The 19,781-nt window shown below is 43.1% G+C and overlaps 1 protein-coding gene across 2 annotated transcripts in view; it reads right to left on the bottom strand.

Annotated features, from left to right (window-relative positions):
- Positions 1-19,781, bottom strand: part of LOC126481191 (segmentation protein cap'n'collar) — a 384,641-nt gene that overhangs the window by 274,257 nt on the left and 90,603 nt on the right. Inside the window, exon 1 of one of the 2 annotated variants that reach the window (XM_050104780.1) lies at positions 8,959-9,063. The exons of the other annotated variant lie outside the window; for it this stretch is intronic. Within the exon in view, the coding sequence (XP_049960737.1) occupies positions 8,959-9,036 (78 nt within the window). The 5' untranslated portion in view covers positions 9,037-9,063. Of the gene's footprint in view, positions 1-8,958; positions 9,064-19,781 lie in introns of those variants that run through there. 2 annotated transcript variants of the gene reach the window in all.

Genomic DNA, 19,781 nt, shown 5'->3' with positions numbered 1-19,781 from the left:
TAGTCAGTTTGCAATTCTTACGAAGACGGGTGCCTCCAAACGGAGTCACGCGGGTGTAGATAGTGCGGAGGAACACGAAGACGCACGTTACGTTATCTCCGCTTGCGGCGCGGAACTTATCTCACAAGGTAGTATCTGACGGTTTAGCTCAAGACCACCCGCCCTAAGGTCTACTGGTAGGGATCTACGGACTACTATAAAGCATCCCATTAGAAATAAAATCTTCGCCTCGCGCTCTTGCGATATTCCTGCTGAAGTGTAACAGACACGTTGCAGCTTGCGTTCTAGGACTGAACTACGAGTACAACACTCTACCTCTTCTAGAAGCAGTTTATCGTAGATCACTGGAGCAACGAAGCATTCTACGCGAGTGGAAAAAGGCGCAGGTCATTCCCGTTATCAAAAAGGGTTGTTGGATAGATGCCCATAATTACAGGCCTATATCCCTGCAACCCTCTGATGTAGAAAAATGGTTCAAATGGCTCTGAGCACTATGGGACTTAACAGCTATGGTCATCAGTCCCCTAGAACTTAGAACTACTTAAACCTAACTAACCTAAGGACAGCACACAACACTGATGTAGAATTATGGAATATATATGAGGAATGCACATTACACACTTTCTGGTGAAGGAAAAATCTCCGCTACACGAGTAGACATGGAATCTGCCGACAGTGATCTTGCAAGGCTCAGCTTGCCCTGTCCGTCTGTGAGATCCAGAAATCAATAGATAAGACCGCGCAGGTTGATGCCATGTTAGGTGCTTTCCGGGAGATATTCGGCACTGTTCTGCAATGCCGCCTGAAAAACAGTGTAAGAACTTGCGTAATATCGGATCGCTTTGTAACTAGATTCAAGACTTCTTAGTACAAATAACTTATGACGTCTGGCTAAATCACGTGACGTATAACTAAGTGTTATAGGGGTGCTACTGTTCATGAGGCATATAAATGATCTGGTGGATGACACTGTATGCACTGTGAAGTTGTTCGCGAATGTGTTGATGTACATATGGAAGTCGAAACACCAGGAAATTGTAGCGAATTGCAGGAAGACCTGCAGAGGACTGACGTTTGGTACTGCTAATTCTCACCATCATCAATAACTGCAACGTATCGCGCGTAAATAGTTGGAAGGCCGCATCACTATAACATTACACGAATAGTGACCAGTCACTGGAAATAACAACAACCGTTCAATATTTGGGTTGACCGGTATGCTTCCGGAGCGACGTTAAGGGGAACGACCGCACAGAACTATTTGCAGGAAAGGCACATCACAGATTAAGATTCGTTTCAAGAATACAGAAGAAATTTAGTTCATCTGGAAAGAGGTAACTTATGGGGAAACTCTTTCGATATATTCTTGAGTCCTGCTCGTCTTTCTGAAAGCCTTGCTCGATAGGATTTATAGAGGAGATATGAGAAAATCCTAGAAAGAGCGGCGCTTCGTTACCAGTTCATCTGAATGCACGAGAGCGTCACGGGAGACGTTCAGCAAAAGATACGCAGACGACAGGGAGGCGTTACGCATCCTAGAGGCTAGCTGTTGACATTGGGAAAAGCTTACGTTTCAAGAAGAGTCAAGTACCACATTATTTACTCGCAGACACCTCTTGAAATGATCATGACTGGTAGATCAGAGAAAATCGAGCTCGAAGGAGCATTCGCGCACCATCTGTGAATGGAACACGAAAGGGGGGAAATCACAAAGGTACGATATGTACACACTGCCGGACAGACTTGCCAGATGGCTTGCGGCGTGTGAATGTAAATATATACCCTCCAACCATAGCTAGGAGGACAGTTTACATGCCAGATATAGTAATCACTAACGATTTCATCATTATGATAACGTTGACATTTTTCGCAAAACAACAAGAATGTTCAGCATACCGCCCTGAATAATCAATACGGGCATCAGTTTAATGTGCTCGACTGCATGAGGAGGGGTAACAAGGCAGTACACACAAAAAAAGCTCCATATTGGCTCCCCCTCCCTTTTCCCCTACACACACACACACACACACACACACACACACACACACACGGAACACTCACCCATTAGAGCGCGAGCCGGCGGCAGCGGCTGCCGCTAACGCGACCACGCGGGGACACATTCGCGGTAACACTGGCGCGCCCTGGCGAATACCTGAGACTGGCCCTTGAGGGCCGAGCATCGTCAAGGGTCCGAGGAAGGGCGGTCGGCCAGGTAGGCGGGCGCGCCTGTCGCGCCCTGTGACACCTCGCTATCTTAAGCCGTCCCTCGCTGACACTCACCAAATTCGACAGGTGTTGGTAAGGGGCTCCCTCAAAAGGGAACAAATTCGACAGATTAACTGGACAATGCCTGAAGACTCCGCAAGATGCTTGTGGCATTTAAAATTCTGTCGTCGTGTGCATTATTAAGCTGACGTCTATTATCGACAACTGGAGAATCAGGTGCCGCGTCGTCACCCTGTTTTAGAGAAGGACTTAGTCGTACCGTGTCGGGCCTGTTCCACGTAGATGCTACAAGACCAGTTCGCGTAAAAATGCTAAATCCTTATTTTATGTCATTTTTCAGAAATATCAGCATCAACATGTTTCTGGAAGTGCTCAGAAGACTATTAACTTAATTCATCGCGAGTGCCGGCGAACTCAGTTATTTTATTGGTATTAAAGTTTATATTTCCAACTATCTGTAGAACTTTGCGTCTTAGATTTTTATACTTTTACGCAAATTCCAATGTATCGGCTGGTACTAGCAGTTTCACGTCATCTATTGTTCGGATTGAGGTAGTGGTTGTTGTATTTTATCAGTATAAATAACTTACAACACTCGTTACATAACATTCGGACACCCGGTGTAAGTCCGCCATGGTATTCGTGGAAAGTACTTCTGAGAGAAATCACAAACAATAACATATTTCGTGAGGTTTCTATATCAAATCATTATCGATCTCCCGGCGAGGTAGTGTTCACACGAAGACTGGTGCCACCGATTTATACTGACGCGCTGGAACTCAACGAATGAAGGGCGAGTCAAATTATGAGCCTGTACATGAACAGCATTTCAAATCTTTAGTCTAAGGACAAAAAAGCATACCAAAACACTCGTAGACTCTTTTCTGCGAAATTTTCCCGCTTCGCAGGAAGCCGCTATCTTTTGAAAGGTGATTGTATACAGTCGTCTATGACGCACGTCGACGCTTATAAACGATCACGTCTTCAAACGATATCCAAATTCAATCTATTTGTAACGTGTAGAATAATAACCGCTACCAGTCACATTAAAAAGTGATTTTTTGGCTCATCTTCAGGGTGTTTACATTCAGTTACATGTGTCAATGCTCAGTGTTGGCGGTCAATACAGCTGAAGTATCTATGTCGTTCTCACATTACATTCATCACATGCGCTTGCAACATTTAACGTGTTTGCATAGGAAAACATACGTAGCTCTATTTTTCTATGTAAACACGTCAGATGTTGCAAGTGTATGTGCTTCTGAAGTTATTGACGACTACTGCATCACAGGCGTAACGTAGAAGTACCAATATTTACCATCATGTGTAATATACAGTCAGTGTGTAAAAAATCGAGATTTTTTTTATATAAGATGCGATGAATGTAATGTGGAAACGACATAGATACTCCAGTTGTATTGATCTCAAACATTGAGCACTGAAACATATAACTGAACGTAAAACCACCTGAAGATAGGCACAAGGCCGAAAACGGCCGATCGTTAAATATAATCACTTTTTTTTGTGACTGGTAGCTATTATTATTCAGCCGGCCGAAGTGCCCGAGCGGTTCTAGGCGCTACAGTCTGGAACCGTGCGACCGCTACGGTCGCAGGTTCGAATCCTGCCTCGGGCATGGATGTGTGTGATGTCCTTAGGTTAGTTAGGTTTCAGTAGTTCTAAGTTCTAGGGGACTGATGACCTGAGCAGTTAAGTCCCATAGTGCTCAGAGCCATTTGAACCATTTTATTATTATTCCACACCCTATAACGGAACGGTCACGGAGTTCAATTGCATCCATTACGTATCTATAAGTTTCTTTGTCCATTGCGAAGTCTATAAATCATGTGTAATCCTCGAGAAGAGTCTAATGGTTCTACAGAAAAGACGGAAAGTAAAAACGGTTAGTGAGTCAGGAAGCTTATTCATAAATAGTAAACATTATCGAACCCCTTTTTATATAAGATGTAGTTAACGTGCGTTATTGACGCGGTGGTCCTCATGGAAGAAGTTGCTTCGAATTATGTTGATGGAAGAAATTTCTATTGGCAGAATTTATTCAGTAAGGAGTAGAGAAGAGGTGTTCCGTAGTTGAAAGATCACGGGGATAGATGGCAATGGTCTCGATTAAATCCCTACACTCTGTGCACTGTCTCTTTGAGTGAGGTCCGTATTGATCCGTCTGTCAGAGGGTGCGTCAAGCAGCGAGGCTATCATGGCTTTATTTGCGAGGAGTAGGCTGTGTGTTAACGTTGAGTTTCATTCTTTTCCTTTGCCTCATTTCGATACCCACAAACACTGAAATAGAAACTACAACAAACTGTACATTCGTTAATCTCTCTCCAGAGGTCACGGCTGTATATCAATGTAAACGAGACGCCACGTTCGGGTTAGAACTTAAGCATTACTGCACTGCACAAAGAGCTATTGGCATCTTTAGCTTGGCACAAAATACGATAGTTCTGTAAGATGACGCATGCAACGTGATCACTATCTTCGAAACTTGCTGAAGCACACAATTTACCACATCATAATATTATTTTTACCGAAATTGTCCATAATATTTCCCCTGTCATTCAAGGGACACAATCTGGAATTTCGGCAAGATATCAAGCACAAGGGAAGTATGCTGCTCCAGGTTGACAACTCTTGATCTGCCGAGATATGGAATTGACTATGACTTCTTCTAACGGCACCACAGAGGTCGTAGGAAGAAGACTTAACAGCAATATATCACGTGTCAATGTACGCAATGACTTTTGCAAAAACAGTTGAGAAACGTCCTAAATTGGAGGTCGAAATACTTGCAAGCAGAGTTTCTGCTCCCTTTCTAGACGAACTGTCCTGTGCGAACACGTTCAGCCTCACAATTAGCCAGTACCAAAGTTATTTTTTACGAAGTGTGTCACTATGGACGTTGAAATGTGTTCTAAAATTGTACCCACCTTTCCTCGAGCTACCAAGCGCCGTCAAGACAGTGCGTGTAGTTCCACTTCGAAACACTTCATTATTTCGGAAGGTAAGCAGTCAAGAGTTTAATCGAAGAGAAAAATACTTATCCTTTTGTGTTTTAACATTGCTGGAAACCTTTTTCCTGTAGCTTAGCAGTTAATTCATTATTACTTTACGATTGTTCCCTTTACTCGAAACACCGTAGAGGCTTACTACAAAGATAATAATAATAATAATACCACCGAGATGTGCTTCGGAAAGCCCAGGTACAAATGTGTGACCGGAATCGGCGTGGTATCTGGAAAATGTCTGCCACTCACGAACTATTGCTAATAACAGTAGACGTGTGACGCGTGGGATTGACGAACATTGAAAATGAGAGAAGGCTACAGCGGACTGAAGGGAAGGAAAGAAATCCTCAGTAATCACAGACATTATCGTCTTTTCACGGCTTCTACGGGTCTCTTTCTTTACACGATCACACACGGCTCGCTGCCTCCGGTAAAGAAATGAAGAAAAATCACTTCCGCATTTCTCGCGAGGACAAACAATAGTGTCCACTACAAGAAGCTCGACAACGATGCTGCATCGTGCAGAATCACCACAGGGCAGCATTCTTTGCAACAACGTAATTTAAAGCAGGATACCTGTTTTCGATCTTTTACACTGATCTAGAGCTACAAGGACAAGGTATTATCTACATGACAGACCGAACCGAACGGACTTGTACGATGCAATGTATAACAGCTAGAGCTTCCACTCTCTACGCAGCTCAAGGTGTGACTATATTTGCCGCAGAGAGAAAATGAAAGTGAAAAAAAAAAAAGTACGAACTGGGCTGATGTTTCCTGCCCGGTTCAATGTTACCACGTTCACCGACAATTGCCTTAGCAGTGGAAGGTCACAGCATCGTATGCGGAATAAGTTCCTCTAGTACTTTGCGTAGATTGTTCTACGTCTTAGTAGGCGCCTCAATATCGAATCCACAGTTACTAATCACCGGAAGAGAGCATATAACTGAGCTTCATGTTAGCTAGCTTTCAGCCAATGGAATCCTAAGTTAGAATACACAGAACCAAGGTTACAGGGACGAGGAAAGATAATTAAGAACAGTAAGATTAGCCTTTAACGTGTCCTCAACGTCAAGGTCGTTAGAGACCAAGTGCTATCTCAGAAGAAAAGTGGCGGAAGGATGCGACCGAGGGCTGTTTAAAAAATCATCCCCGCATTCACCTGAAATTATTTAAGAAAATTCCGGAAAATCTGAATGGCTGGATAGCTTTGAAACCCCCTCCCCTCAAATAAGAGTTCATTGCCTTAACCACTGCACGACATCGCTCGGTAGGAGATCGTAATCGAGCAGTATATTCGGTAGCACAGAAACTTTACTTGTAAGACAATAGTTCACTTTTGGTAGCCAGCAAATGTGCGTTCAAGAACAGATATTCGAAGGTGAAATAGTTGCAGTTTAATGGCAGAACTTCGATTAACCTTAGAGATATATTCGTCTGATTACCCGATACATGGATCATGCACTAGAGGGAGATAATTTCGTCAGAGGCTAGCTGCGTATCAAAACATGATTCACTTACCTCACAACGACACGAAGACTGACTAATCCTGGATTCGCATCATCAGTTCTACAGAAAATGATTGTGGGACTGCCTTTCTACTGAGATTATAGTCAAACGTACTGTTTCTTTGCTCGATGGATAACCTTAAATTCCATAGTAATGCAGTAGAGACACTGCGCTATAATTTTTGCTCGATTCCCGATGGTGGAGGAATGATTTATGACAACGAAAGATACTTATTGAATGAATCACTGGTTAAGAAGCTACGTCAGTTTAGCAAAATTTTTGAACAAGGTGCCAAGACAGCAAACTGTATCCGCATTCTAGCAATAGTAATAGTATTGGAAGTAGAAGTACCAGTAGTAGCTGAAGAAGAAGGAGGAGGAGGAGGAGAACAACAACAACAACAAAAAGGAGAAAACCGCTGGCACCATGCCACACATTCAGTGATTCAGGATTCGATTCATGGTTAGCACAAACACATTTTCTGACAATAATCAACTATTGGCAACTCCGTATGTGCGTGAATAATGCCAAGTTGCGAGGCGATTAACATTATGTCTTAAACTAGAGCACCCTATGAATTGCTGAATCAGCTCGGCTAAATGCAAGAAAATGCCACTTCCAACAGAAAAAATAATAGTGAAGTACTGCGGTATTCAAACCTGCTTCCATTTTGATGACTACTTTTATTTTGTACCGTACAGCTGAACGGAGCAGATGATTTTAAATGGAACAAGAACAGAATTACTAGAAGAGAGAAGGAAACAAATGGATCTGGAAAGAAACTGGAGTGGGAGACGCAATCCCGGCTGAAATGCCTTAAGGCATGGTAAAGTCTAAAAGAGACCTTTACTTTAACAGTAGACTCGTATTGGCTGAAGATGATGATCGTCATGATGATGAACAACGCTATAATTAGTTTCCAATGTTAGTGAAGTTTATTACAAGAATAACTGAGAATGCCCTACACACTTCAAGAAAGTACTCCGAGATTAAAAGCTCATGTCTAGCGTAACCGTGTTGTTTTACTGGCAGCCGTTTATCTGCGCGTATGTACCACGCGATTCGCTTCCACCAATAGACGCTCTCTCTGCTGCAACGTAAAATATTTGTTTCCTATCTTCCCAGATGCTTTTCGCGCTCAAGTGCATAACTACCAGCCCTACGATACAGCCATCCAGATCAGGCTAGAGATTAGAAAGACATAGACAACACGTGGATACTGTGTCATTTTCTTGGTTAGCGAGAGGTTTGGAATTACCTTCTTCCGATATTTTCTAAGTGCCATACGTTTAATAGTGTCTGGTTTTGCGCTGCAATGACGCTTTGCAGAATGTTAGATGGTGATCATGTTCCTATGAAGTAGTAGTGAATGACAACATAAGAAGGGGTAATGAGCTGTGTTACGGCATAGTCTCCTCGGAAAGTGCGAAAAGTACCAGACAGTTTAATGGATCAATCCGACAGATGGATCCTCCAAGCACATGAATGCATGATTTATACGGCGTTACAAACGGCACTGGAGCGCAGTGTGATAATTAAATACTGTAATCTGCCAATTCTTTCCCTCCTGTCAGCCATATTTTTCATGTGCCGGTAACTTACACCTCATGCTGTCCAAACAGCTACCCCCTTCCTAAGCAGGGTGAACAGAACAAATCTGGAACAGTACAGTAGTACAGCTGCCACGTTGAATAGCAATAAAATTTCGAAGTGCACAACGGCCAAATTAGTACAGTAATCTGCCGTACATTATCGCCGATTAGATAGCAATCGAGCCGCTTCCCACTTAATTTCATACATCTACGGTCGACAACAACCGCACCGACTGAAGTACTCAAATGAAACATGTGGCAAAACAGCAAAGTGGCTTACAGTTTTCTGTGAAATATCGCAGAATACAATGTAGCAAATATATAAATCAACGCGAAGACTGATGTGATCATTACAGTGCTTACAATATGCATGTTTTCATACCACTTTTAAGTATTTTTTTTTACCATTATCCAACTTATGAACTCATTTACTTCGCGAGATCAGGAGTATAACGTGAAATTCCAACAAAACTGCACTGTGCTTTTTTTATAGTTTAAGCTTTGTTAGGACTAATAGTCACAGAAGAGACTGCGGGTAAAAATAAACGGTGGATCGAGAATAGCGGCATGGGTTGGGGACGTGTGACTCGTGTTGCAGTGGTACTCACTGTTCGTGCCGGCCTCTTGGGGCGGCGGCTGCGACCGCGGTTCCAGCTGGACGCCCTCGCCACCCGTGGCATGCCCATGGCGCCTCGCCTCCCTTTCACATCAAACACTGCCGTCGGCGCCGCTCGAGTACATCTCTGAGGCCGCTTATCTCGCGAGGGCGGCCTCGCTGATAACCAGTGGACAAGGTACACAGCATGTATGCGCGAGCGTATATATATATATATATATATATATATATATATATATATATATATATATGTGTGTGTGTGTGTGTGTGTGTGTGTGTGTGAGAGAGAGAGAGAGAGAGAGAGAGAGAGAGAGAGAGAGAGACAGGAAGAAATCAAAGACTATGCAGAACAAGCGAATGCAGGGAAACCACAACGAAAGCAGAGAAACAGAAGCAAATGCGGCGAAACAGGAGCGAACGCAGGGAAAGAGAAGCGAACGCAGGGATAGAGAACTGACCGCAAGGAAACAAGCGAACGCAAGGAAACAAGTGAACGCAAGGAAAAGAAGGATATGCAGAGAAGCAAAGAAGGATGCAGAGAAACGAATGTAGGAAGACAGTGGGAGGTGGGGCAGAACAGAACAGAAAAAATGGTTCAAATGGCTCTGATCACTATGGGACTTAACTTCTGAGGTCATCAGTCCCCTAGAACTTAGAACTACTTAAACCTAACTGACCTAAGGACATCACACATCCGTGCCCGAGACAGGATTCGAACCTGCGACTGTAGCGGTCGCGCGGTTCCAGACTGAAGCGCCTAGAACCGCTCGGCCGGCAAAACAACAGAAACAGATAGATTTAGTAGACGATACAGTGAAGCAAGAGAGGACGCAGGGAAGCAAGAGAGGACGCAGGGAAGCAAGAGAGGACGCAGGGAAGCAAGAGAGGACGCAGGGATGCAAGAGAGGATGCAGGAAAGAAAAAGAGAATGCAGAGAAGAAAAAGAGAATGCAGGGAAGAAAAAGAGAATGCAGGGAAGCAAAAGAGAATGCAGGGAAGCAAAAGAGAATGCAGGGAAGCAAAAGAGAACGGAAGGGAGCAAAAGAGGGCCAGGGAAGCGGGAGAGGTCGCTGAGAAGCAAATGTAGAGAGATAATGACGGATATGACAGCAAAAGAAAAGAGAACAGGATGCAGAGAGCTATGAGAGAATGCAGAACAGTACAGGAGGGAACGGAGAAGCAGAAGAGAACGCAGAGAAACCTTTGTGTATGGAGGAAAACACAGGAGAAAATAGACACATGGCGAGAAAAACAGAGCACTTGCAGTAGAAACCACGAAAGCAGAAGGGAGGAATAGGGATTTTTGAAGAGACAGAGACAGAGAGAGAGAGAGAGAGAGAGAGAGAGAGAGAGAGAGAGAGAGAGAGAGATTAAAGAAAATGCAATGGAAAGAAGAGAGAATGGAAGAAGAAATTGTGCAGTGACAGACAAGAGGCAGCTGGATAAAGATAGGGTAGTGTGGCAGAAATGGCTGTGGATTCATCTCCAGCAGCGACATTTCACTGCACATGGTCCGAATGTTCATACCTCCACAAAAGAGACAAGCTATTAAGGTCAAATGGGTGTCACAATGATGGATGTATGTAAGGCAAATTTGCTGAAACTGCTGTGCCCCTATCATCTCACAACCGTCAAAGAAACATCATGCTGTTCTCTTCGCACCCACATTAATTTGTATAATCCATGTTCAACCACCTCACCACTAACTATTCGTCTCTAATGACCTCGACGTTGACGGGACGTTAAACCCTAATCTTCCTTCCTTTCACTAGTTACGTATGACTGAGCAAGCGGTTTCATAGTTTCACATACTATTAGTTTGGTGCAAGTGTCATGAGTGTGCCTGTTACAGTGCCTAAGCCAAATCATTTGTATATCTGGGAACTGCTGTTCGATTTTGTATTGAGCCTGTAAGGTATCCACTGATGGGTACGGAAGAAGTTAATCAACTCTCATTCTTGCACTGCATATACTCTCCGACATGAACCTGAAGAAGCAGCGAGTGAGAGAAACCCACTCACATCTGTCAATCGAAAAATATTGCAACTGCGTTACATGTACGACCCTCTAGATGGACAGAGTAAAAATTCTCTAGAAATTACCAATGTATGTGGGATGGATGGGAACTGACTAGGATAAATCAAATAATTATGTGTAAGTATTTTTCCTTTCATTTGATTTGTTAAATACAATACGCCTCTGTAGCCATGGCTACTAATTTGGCAGTGGGTGTCACTCTATTCCGAGGTATCCGGCTCAAATCCTGGTGGTAGAAGACAATTTTATAGTCAGTATTTGGCCGACATAACGAGGGAGGTGGTGGCGTATAGTTTCTCACGACTAGATGTGGGTTAAATTTCATCCTCCTCAGCATATATCTTGGAGCCACGGCGTGTGATGCGTCATCGCTTCGTCGAGTAGTAACATTAATTTCGGTAAGGCCCTTCGTGCTTTTCGACAGGACCACGCTATACGGCAGCGCATGATTTGACTCTCTCCCGTGTTTGTCTGCGTCTCATAGTGGTCAACAACACAAACATGACAGTAAACGCTAAACCTACACTGAAAAGACATAATTAAGAGACGACTCACACACTTCGCAAAGGAAAGGTGCCACTGCGCACGAGGACAGTCGTTCTCTTTAGGTGGCTGAACAACCGTTCCAGGGTCGCCCAACCAACAATGCCATACAACCTTATTAGTTAATCATTTTTTAAGGTTAGAGCCACACATAGTGCACAACCTGTTAATTGTTTTCCATAACTGCACTAACCTATCATTAGTTCAATCGCGCATTGGTGGGTAATGATTCCACTAGCGGCAGGTTGTTGTTACTGAGGTGTCTTCGTGTGTGTGTTGATACTGAAATATGTTTTAATTTCAGGCCAATTTTTCCAAGAGATGGTTGCGGACACATCGAGGTGACAGAAGTCATGGAATACCTCTTAATATCGTTTCAGCCTTCCTTTATCCGGGTTAGTGTATCAAGTGCGGACCGGACGCTGTGGCCGAGCGGTTCTAGGCACTTCAGTCCAGAACTGCGCTGCTGCTACGGTCGCAGGTTTGAATCCTGCCTCGGGCATGGATGTGTGTGATGTCCTTAGGTTAGTTAGGTTTAAGTAGTTCTAAGTCTAGGGGACTGATGACCTCCGATGTTAAGTGCCATAGCGCTTAGAGCCATTTGAACCATTTTCGAGTGTAGCAAGTCGACTTTGCATGGACTCAACAAGTCTTTGGAAATCCCCTTCAGAAATACTGAACCATGCTGCCTCTATAGACATCCATAATTGAGAAAGTGTTTCCGGTTAGGATTTTGTGCACGAATTGACTTCTCGATTATGACACGTAAGTGCTCTATGGGATCATGCCGGCGACCTGGGTGGCCAAATCATTCGTTCGAACTGTCCAGCATGTTCTACCAACCAATCGCGAATAACAGTGGCCCTGTGACATGGCGCGTAGCCATCCATAAAAATTCCATCTTTGGGAACTTGACGTCCACGAATGGCTGCAAATGGTCTCCAAGCAGATGAACATCTACAGGACCCCGTCCATTCCACGTAAACACAGCCAAGACCATTACTGAGTCACCGTCAGCTTGCACAGTTCCTTGTTGATAACTTCGTTCCATAGCTTCTTGGGGTCTGCGCCACACTCTAAACCTTCCGTCAGCTCTTACCAACTAAAATTGGGACTCATCTGACCAGGCCAGGTCCAGTCGTCCAGGGTGCAACCGATATGGGCACGAGCTCAGGATCTGCTCTGCGGGCGATGTCGTGCTGTTAGCAAAGGCACTCGCGTTGGTCTTCTGCTGTCATAGCCCATTAACGCCAAATTTCGCCGCACTGTCCTAAAGGCTACGTGCTTTGCACGTCCCACATTGATTTCAGCGGTTATTTCAAGCAGTGTCCCTTGCGTGTTAGCACTGACTACTCTACGCGAACACCGCTGCTCTTGGCCATTAAGTGAAGGCCATCGGCCGCTGCGCTGTGTGTGTGAGAGGTAACGCCTGAAATTTCGTATCCTCGGCACACGCTTTACACTGCGGACGTCGTTCCCTATCGATGTTCCATGCGTCTATATAGCTTCAACGACTATTCCGCGTTCAAACTCTGTTAAAGCTTGTGATGCGGCGGCAATCAAGTCGGACACCTTTTCACATTAATCACCTGAGAACGAATGACAGCTGCGCCAAAGCATTTCCCTTTTATATCATTTGTAGGCGATACTGCCGCCGTGAGTATACGTGTATGACTTTTGTCACCTCAGTGTAGATGGTTTCTTGGGGTTAGAGATGGTTTTCTGCATCAATTTAAGTGCTTGAAATGGAGTCATTTGATTCTGAAATCGATAGCATGTAAATTTGTCAAAAATAGATATAACCGAGTCGAGAAACAAATGGGAAAAGGAGAATAAAAAGTTAAATAATTTTTTCTCCGTGAATTCTTAATCAGCTGCAATCTCAAGCGTCTTTCAACACCGTGGAAACCACAAAATGTCATTTCAGCCTTTTGACAGTACGGCGTGCTGGACCATGCAATTAGTTCCATTTTAGCCGGATTTAAGCCTACGGCGGAGGTTGTGAAATTCAGGCTCAGCGGGGAGGCTGGTTTCTCACGGGAGTGTGAAGGGTGCGCTTAGAAAGCGTCGCCGCCATTAAATATCGTGAATCTGGCGCGCGCACAATACTGGCGGCTTTCTCCCGGCGCATACATCGCGCGCTGCCTGCTGGACAACGCTCAGGGAGAAATGTTTGACCAGTCTGCGACTGTGCAGTAAAGGAAACATTAGTCGTGGTGGAATTACAATAACGCCGTGACCATGACAGGTATAACATAGGCGTAGCAAAAATATGTCCAATAGGGGGCGAAATTCTCAAACTGCCATTTTTCCGTAACTGATACAATAAATTTGAAGAAGTACCGCAAAAATAAAATTTGACTTGAGGTACACGAAATGTATTTATTCTAAACGTGAGATAATTATCCATTATATTCGTGAAGACAGTTTACACTGGCACCAAAGACGTATCGAATTATTTCATTAGTACATGCCAACTTCATCTTTTTAGATCATTAATATAAATACAGCTACAAAAGTTTTAAAGTTAATAATCTGAAATAACATAACGAATGAGTGAGGAAATAAATTAGAAAACATTCGTATATGTATTTTTTAACACATCAATAAGCCTGCGTTGCACTACAAATATGTATCTGTTATATAAAGAAAGGACAGGAGAAGTGCTAATAAATATTAACTAAATTGAAGGGGTAAGGAACTTTAAGAGGCGCTTGTACAACTATGATGACATCTAAGTCTCTTTGCACGCAAAGCCCTCACATCTGGTTATGTTAATAGACGTATCGTGTTACTTCAGTGTCTAGTTAGAGCACAACAAAAAGGGTTTCGAAAGCTAAATTTTTAGGGTTGTTTGCGTGAAGGGTAAACCGAGCTAACATTTAACTACATGAATGTGTGAATTAACATTGTCCAATTGTCTAGTTTAGGTTGAAATGTGGCATGTTGATGTCATGAGAATAATTATAATTCTTGTTATGGCACGTTTTAAATTTCGGTTAGCACTTTGTGTCCGCCATTCTGATGGTGTCATGGGTCAAAGCAGACGGGTAGTATCGGCAAGGTCAATATTTCCGGTAACAGCAGTTAATCGCGAAATAGACATAGACCTATTACAGTTTACGAATACAGAGTTAAAACCACCAACTAACACAAGACTTCTCAAAGAAATGTGGTTTACGGTAGTACCTTCTTGGGGCTGTTTAATGTTAGATTAAAAACCTATTAGAACTGCAAAAGTCGATGACAACGACAAATGCTACGCAAATCAAGAAATACAAAAACAGTAACCTCGAAAGAGTCAATGACAAAGATATATAACAAACTAAACAAAATAATAAATAAGTTGTTACATATCACAGGCAAAGGTACTATAGCGACAAGTCCTTAGTTTGAATATCTCGTGGCCGCGCGGTTCTAGGCGCTACAGTCTGGAGCCGAACGATCGCTACGGTCGCAGGTTCGAATCCTGCCTCGGGCATGGGTGTGTGTGTGATGTCCTTAGGTTAGTTAGGTTTACGTAGTCTAGGGGACTGATGACCTCAGAAGTTATGTCCCATAGTGCTTGGAGCAATTTGAACCATTTTGAAAATTATACAGGCCGGTCAGAAACAGTCTGAAGGACTTGTAAGTATGTTTAAGCGTAAGTTGGACTGAGAAAGAATTGTTAAGAAAAAAATTCGATACTTTGCGCAGTTTCCGAGTTAATTATCATTGATGTTAGCCAATCAGGTCATTGCGCGCGCAAATTCAAGCGGCCCGCCAGAGACGATGTCGTCCAACGACATCTTCGTTTGGATTCCAAAAATTGAACAAGAGAGCGCTACAAAAATTGGACATGAGACGGTAGTAAGGATCTAACCCGAGCCAAAGGTTGAGCAGTCTCGTGCGATATCATCGACGCTATGAAAACAACTGACACTTATTGAATCTGGCGGGCCGCTTGAATTAGCGCGCGCAAAGGCCTGATTGGCTAACTTCGATGGTAATTAACTCGGATACGACGCAACGTATCAAATTTTTTTCTTAACACTATTTCTCACCACAACCTACCGTTTAACCTACGCTGTACACACTGTTTCTGACCACACTGCATATCCATATCGGTACTCATTAGGCTATCAAATACTGCGGTGCCAAAAACGTTAATACATTACCAAATCGTTTGTCTTTCGTGCAAGCTAGAAGAATTATCTTTACAGATGCTAATAAGAATCGTGGAAACCTACTTACAGAATTACAGGTTGTAGTAATATAGGAACATCCTACAACTCGCCACAACTGTTGTATCAGCAACCTCTACTGCCGCGCTTCATCCTTTAGTCTCAAGAAAAGAAAGCATCGGGCGTATCACAATAAGAAGCCTCAGGCATGTACCTTACAGTGATACGCAACGCATGTATGTAGCAAGCATGTCAAGTTGCAAACGACCTGCTCTGAATAGCTTACGGCGTTGGAAACAGCCGAAATGCTCTGCCCTTTCACTTTTGACATTTCTTCCTTATGTCCTACAGGCATGCCCTACACAATACTTCCAGTTATAAATTATGTTGTGCACCCAACTCACACCACTACTTGCAGACAATAATGTTGCTACTATGAATGCGACATTTACTCTGAGTCATGCGAAAGTCCGTACGACAGACGTCTTCTTGAATAGAATGTCGTCTATTACGCATCACATTATTCCCAGTATTTCAGGTTTCTTCAGCGCCAATGTTCTTTGGTTCTTCTGCTTGCTGTTTCTTCCTCGTATTGGAATGAAAGTGGTTGTCCCTGTGCGCTGCTTCTGGTTCCAGTATCCAATTAAATAAATGTATCATTTTTTTCTAAAAACGTTCCTCTCATTTACGTTTCGTCTATAATTCCTGTATTCTGCAAATCCTCCTCGATGTTAATAAATCGTTTTTACACACCAATTGCCCCTTCCTCTGGTCTTACTCAAAGGGTTCTAAGCACTATGGGACTTAACATCGGAGGTCGTCAGTTCCCTAGACTACTTAAATCTACCTAACCTAAGGACATCCATGCCCGAAGCAGGATTCGAACCTGCGACCGTAGCAGCAGCGCGGTTCCGGACTGAAGCGCCTAGAACCGCTCGTCCACAACGGCTGGCTCTGGTTTTGTTAACATGCGGTGTAGTTAGGTATGCATCTAGTGAGTCTAGCGTTTCCCATTCGAGAGATACATGCAAATAAACTGAATCGACTTCGTAGAACGTCTACTGTCATTAAGTACAGCCGATTTTTCTAGGGCCAAGGTTTTTTAGTTCTTTCTTCTCTACCACTTTTCTTGTCGCTAATAACAGGCATTCTAGATCAATAACTGCGACTGTGTGTCTTGGTCTCACTTGAGATCGTTTTCATATTGTGGGTGTTTTTCTTTTGTTGCAATACCAGTTTCATTTTCCAGTTCGACGGTTTGAAACTTTATCTATCGGGTCTCCGTGACGTAAGGACAAATTTGAATTTTGCAGCATTTTGTCCCTATGATGTTTGGCACCCGTGGTTTTTTCATGTTTGTTATTGCGATCCTTCCCATTAGTAGCCTTATAGCTTTTGTGTGATAAGCACGATGTTTATTTTCGTCATTGAGCAGATGACACCTGAGAAACGTTTCCAAGTGATAAGAAGTTATTACAAAAAGTGTGAAAGTCCCACGGCAACCATTCGTGAATTGCGTGTGACATTCGGACGTAATGCAGCGCCAACCGAATCATCAGTTCGAAAGGTGATCAGGAAGCCTGAGACCACGGGTTCAGTTTCAGACGCAAGAAAACAGGACGACCGTGCTCTGTTCGAACACAAGAAAACATTGCTGTCGTGCGTGACAATATGATCGTAAGCCCCATGAAATCGGTTCCTGACGAGCTCAACAATTTATCACCAAGTTCACTGCGTGACATCCTTCCACAAGATTTGAAAATGCATGCATACAAGATTCAACTTATACAAGAGTTAAGCCTGCAGATCGTGGAAAGACACATCGATTTGCTCAATGGGTCTTGGCTCGACAAGCAGAGAACGAGAACTTCACAAAAAGAATAATTTTCTCAGATGAGGCGCACTCCCATCTCAGTGGGTACGTGAGCAAGAAGAAATGCAGAATTTGGGGTAACGAAAATGCGCGAAAGACTGTGGAACATGAGATGCATTCACAACGCACGACTGTGTGGTGCGGGTTCTAGGCAGGAGGAGTGATCGGCCCGTACTTTTTTGAAAATGATGAGGGGCGACCGTAACCGAATCATTCTTCCCGATTGGTTTTTCCTTCTTATTGATGAAAATGACATTTTTAGTTTCAAGAGATGGCGCGACATGTCACACATCCCGTGAAACGATTTTTTTACTGAGCGAAAAGTTTGCTCAAAACATTTTCTCTTCGCGTGGCAACCAGGACTGGCCTGCCAATCATGCAATCTTACCGCCTTGTGACTTTTTTGTGGGGATTTGTGAAATCTAAGGTGTACGTGATCAAATCGTAAACAACACACCAACTGCATGATGAAATTAAAAGGGTTATTAACGGCATGCACCAGATGTTTGTGAACGCGTCATCGAGAACTTCAATGAACGCATTGCTTGTTGCCGTGCGGTATTGGATGGTCATATGGAGGATATAATTTTTCACACACAAATTGGAAAAGTTACTTAAATATTTGTTAAATAAATATTACATTTTCAATAAATTTTGTATGTCCTACGGCACTTTAAAATTCCTCCCTACATACCGAATACCCCGTAGTTCAATCGGTTCTGTGGTATACCGAGATGCTTGAGCTGACCGACTTCGTTTATTCTATCGTTCTTTGCAGGGATTAATTTCAGCCTTTCCCCTAAATCGAGTGACGCACTCTGCCTTCCAAACGATATCCGTTGCCCAATTTTGACACCATTTCTGATTGTATGAAGGATCTCCGGTGACAGACATCATCACGAACGAATGCTAAGCAGCGGGCAGCAATGTTCTCGCGTCCTGATAACTACTCTAATTTGGTTCGTAACGACTTCTTCTGCAAGTAGGTTTCCCATTCTTTGACGACTTTATTCTAGGCGACGTTCAAAAGTAATGGCGATTAGATCGTGCCCCTACCTTACACCTGTCCTCACTTAAAACAAGCACCAAATCTCATCCAAGAGTGTAACTTCGCTGGTAGATTTCGTTATTGTTTCTGAAACAGCAGTGTCGTGCTGCCTGTGTCCAATTCTACGGGAAAATCACAATGTGTTAGTTTGTCGATATAGTGACACTTTCCTAAAGTCTACAAACCCTGCTGCGAATTTCTTGCTTCTGGCAGTTTTTCCCATCAAAACTGTTTTCAAATTCCATTTCTGCTCTACAAATGACCGTCTGTCGTTGACGATTAAATATTCAGTATGCTACCTGCGGCTCTCTGTTGGTTAGTACAAGATTGGGTTAAGGTAACATTAAAGAAGACCTTCACTACATTTATAACATACATAGATACAGCACACTTACAACGCTCTTATTCAACCATCCCAGGCAATCATCATAATTATGTATGCCCTGTTCTGTGATTTTCTCATATCGAATATCTGTCACAGTATGGTTAATTTTAATTTAGGTCGACATTGTGAAACTACAACTTGGTGTCGTAGTAGGAAGAGACTTGTGATGAATAATTAAATTCTGTGCAACTGGTTCTTCGTTTTTAAGGGCCTCTGTTGTGCTCAGTGGTATCTTGGATAGAATATACAACCCGCTACAGTCGAACCGTAAAAACTGGTGCAAGCTGACCTCGGTAAAGATCAGTTTTTGTTTCGGAGAAAGGAACACACGAGGCAACACCGCCGTATTTGGTAGACAGGCTAAAGAAAGCAAACCATAAGTTTATAACGTTTGTTCATTCAGAGAAAGTTTTCGTCAATGAAGACTGGAACAAAGTCTTCGAAAATTTTGAAGTAGCAGGTATAAAACACAAAGAGCGAAAAGTTGTATGCAACTTGCTCACAAACGAGACTGCAGTTTTTAGAACTGAAGGACATAAAAGGAAATCAACAGTTGAAAAGGTAGTTGTAAACAGTTGAGAAGGTAGTTGTACGGGATTGTAGCCTGTCCCCGGTGTTATTTGCTCTGCACATTGTCCAAGCTGTGAAGGAAACCAAGGAGAAATTTGGGAACTGAAATTAAAGCTCAGGAAGAAGCAATAAAAACTTTGAGGTTTGCTGGTAATATTCTGTTTCGATCAGAGATGGCAAAGTACTTTGAAGAGCT

The sequence above is a fragment of the Schistocerca serialis genome, chromosome 5, assembly GCF_023864345.2.
Source record: "Schistocerca serialis cubense isolate TAMUIC-IGC-003099 chromosome 5, iqSchSeri2.2, whole genome shotgun sequence".
NCBI classification, from domain to species: domain Eukaryota; kingdom Metazoa; phylum Arthropoda; class Insecta; order Orthoptera; family Acrididae; genus Schistocerca; species Schistocerca serialis.
Note: the sequence above shows the minus strand (reverse complement) of the source record. Positions and strands in the feature narration are given on the sequence as shown.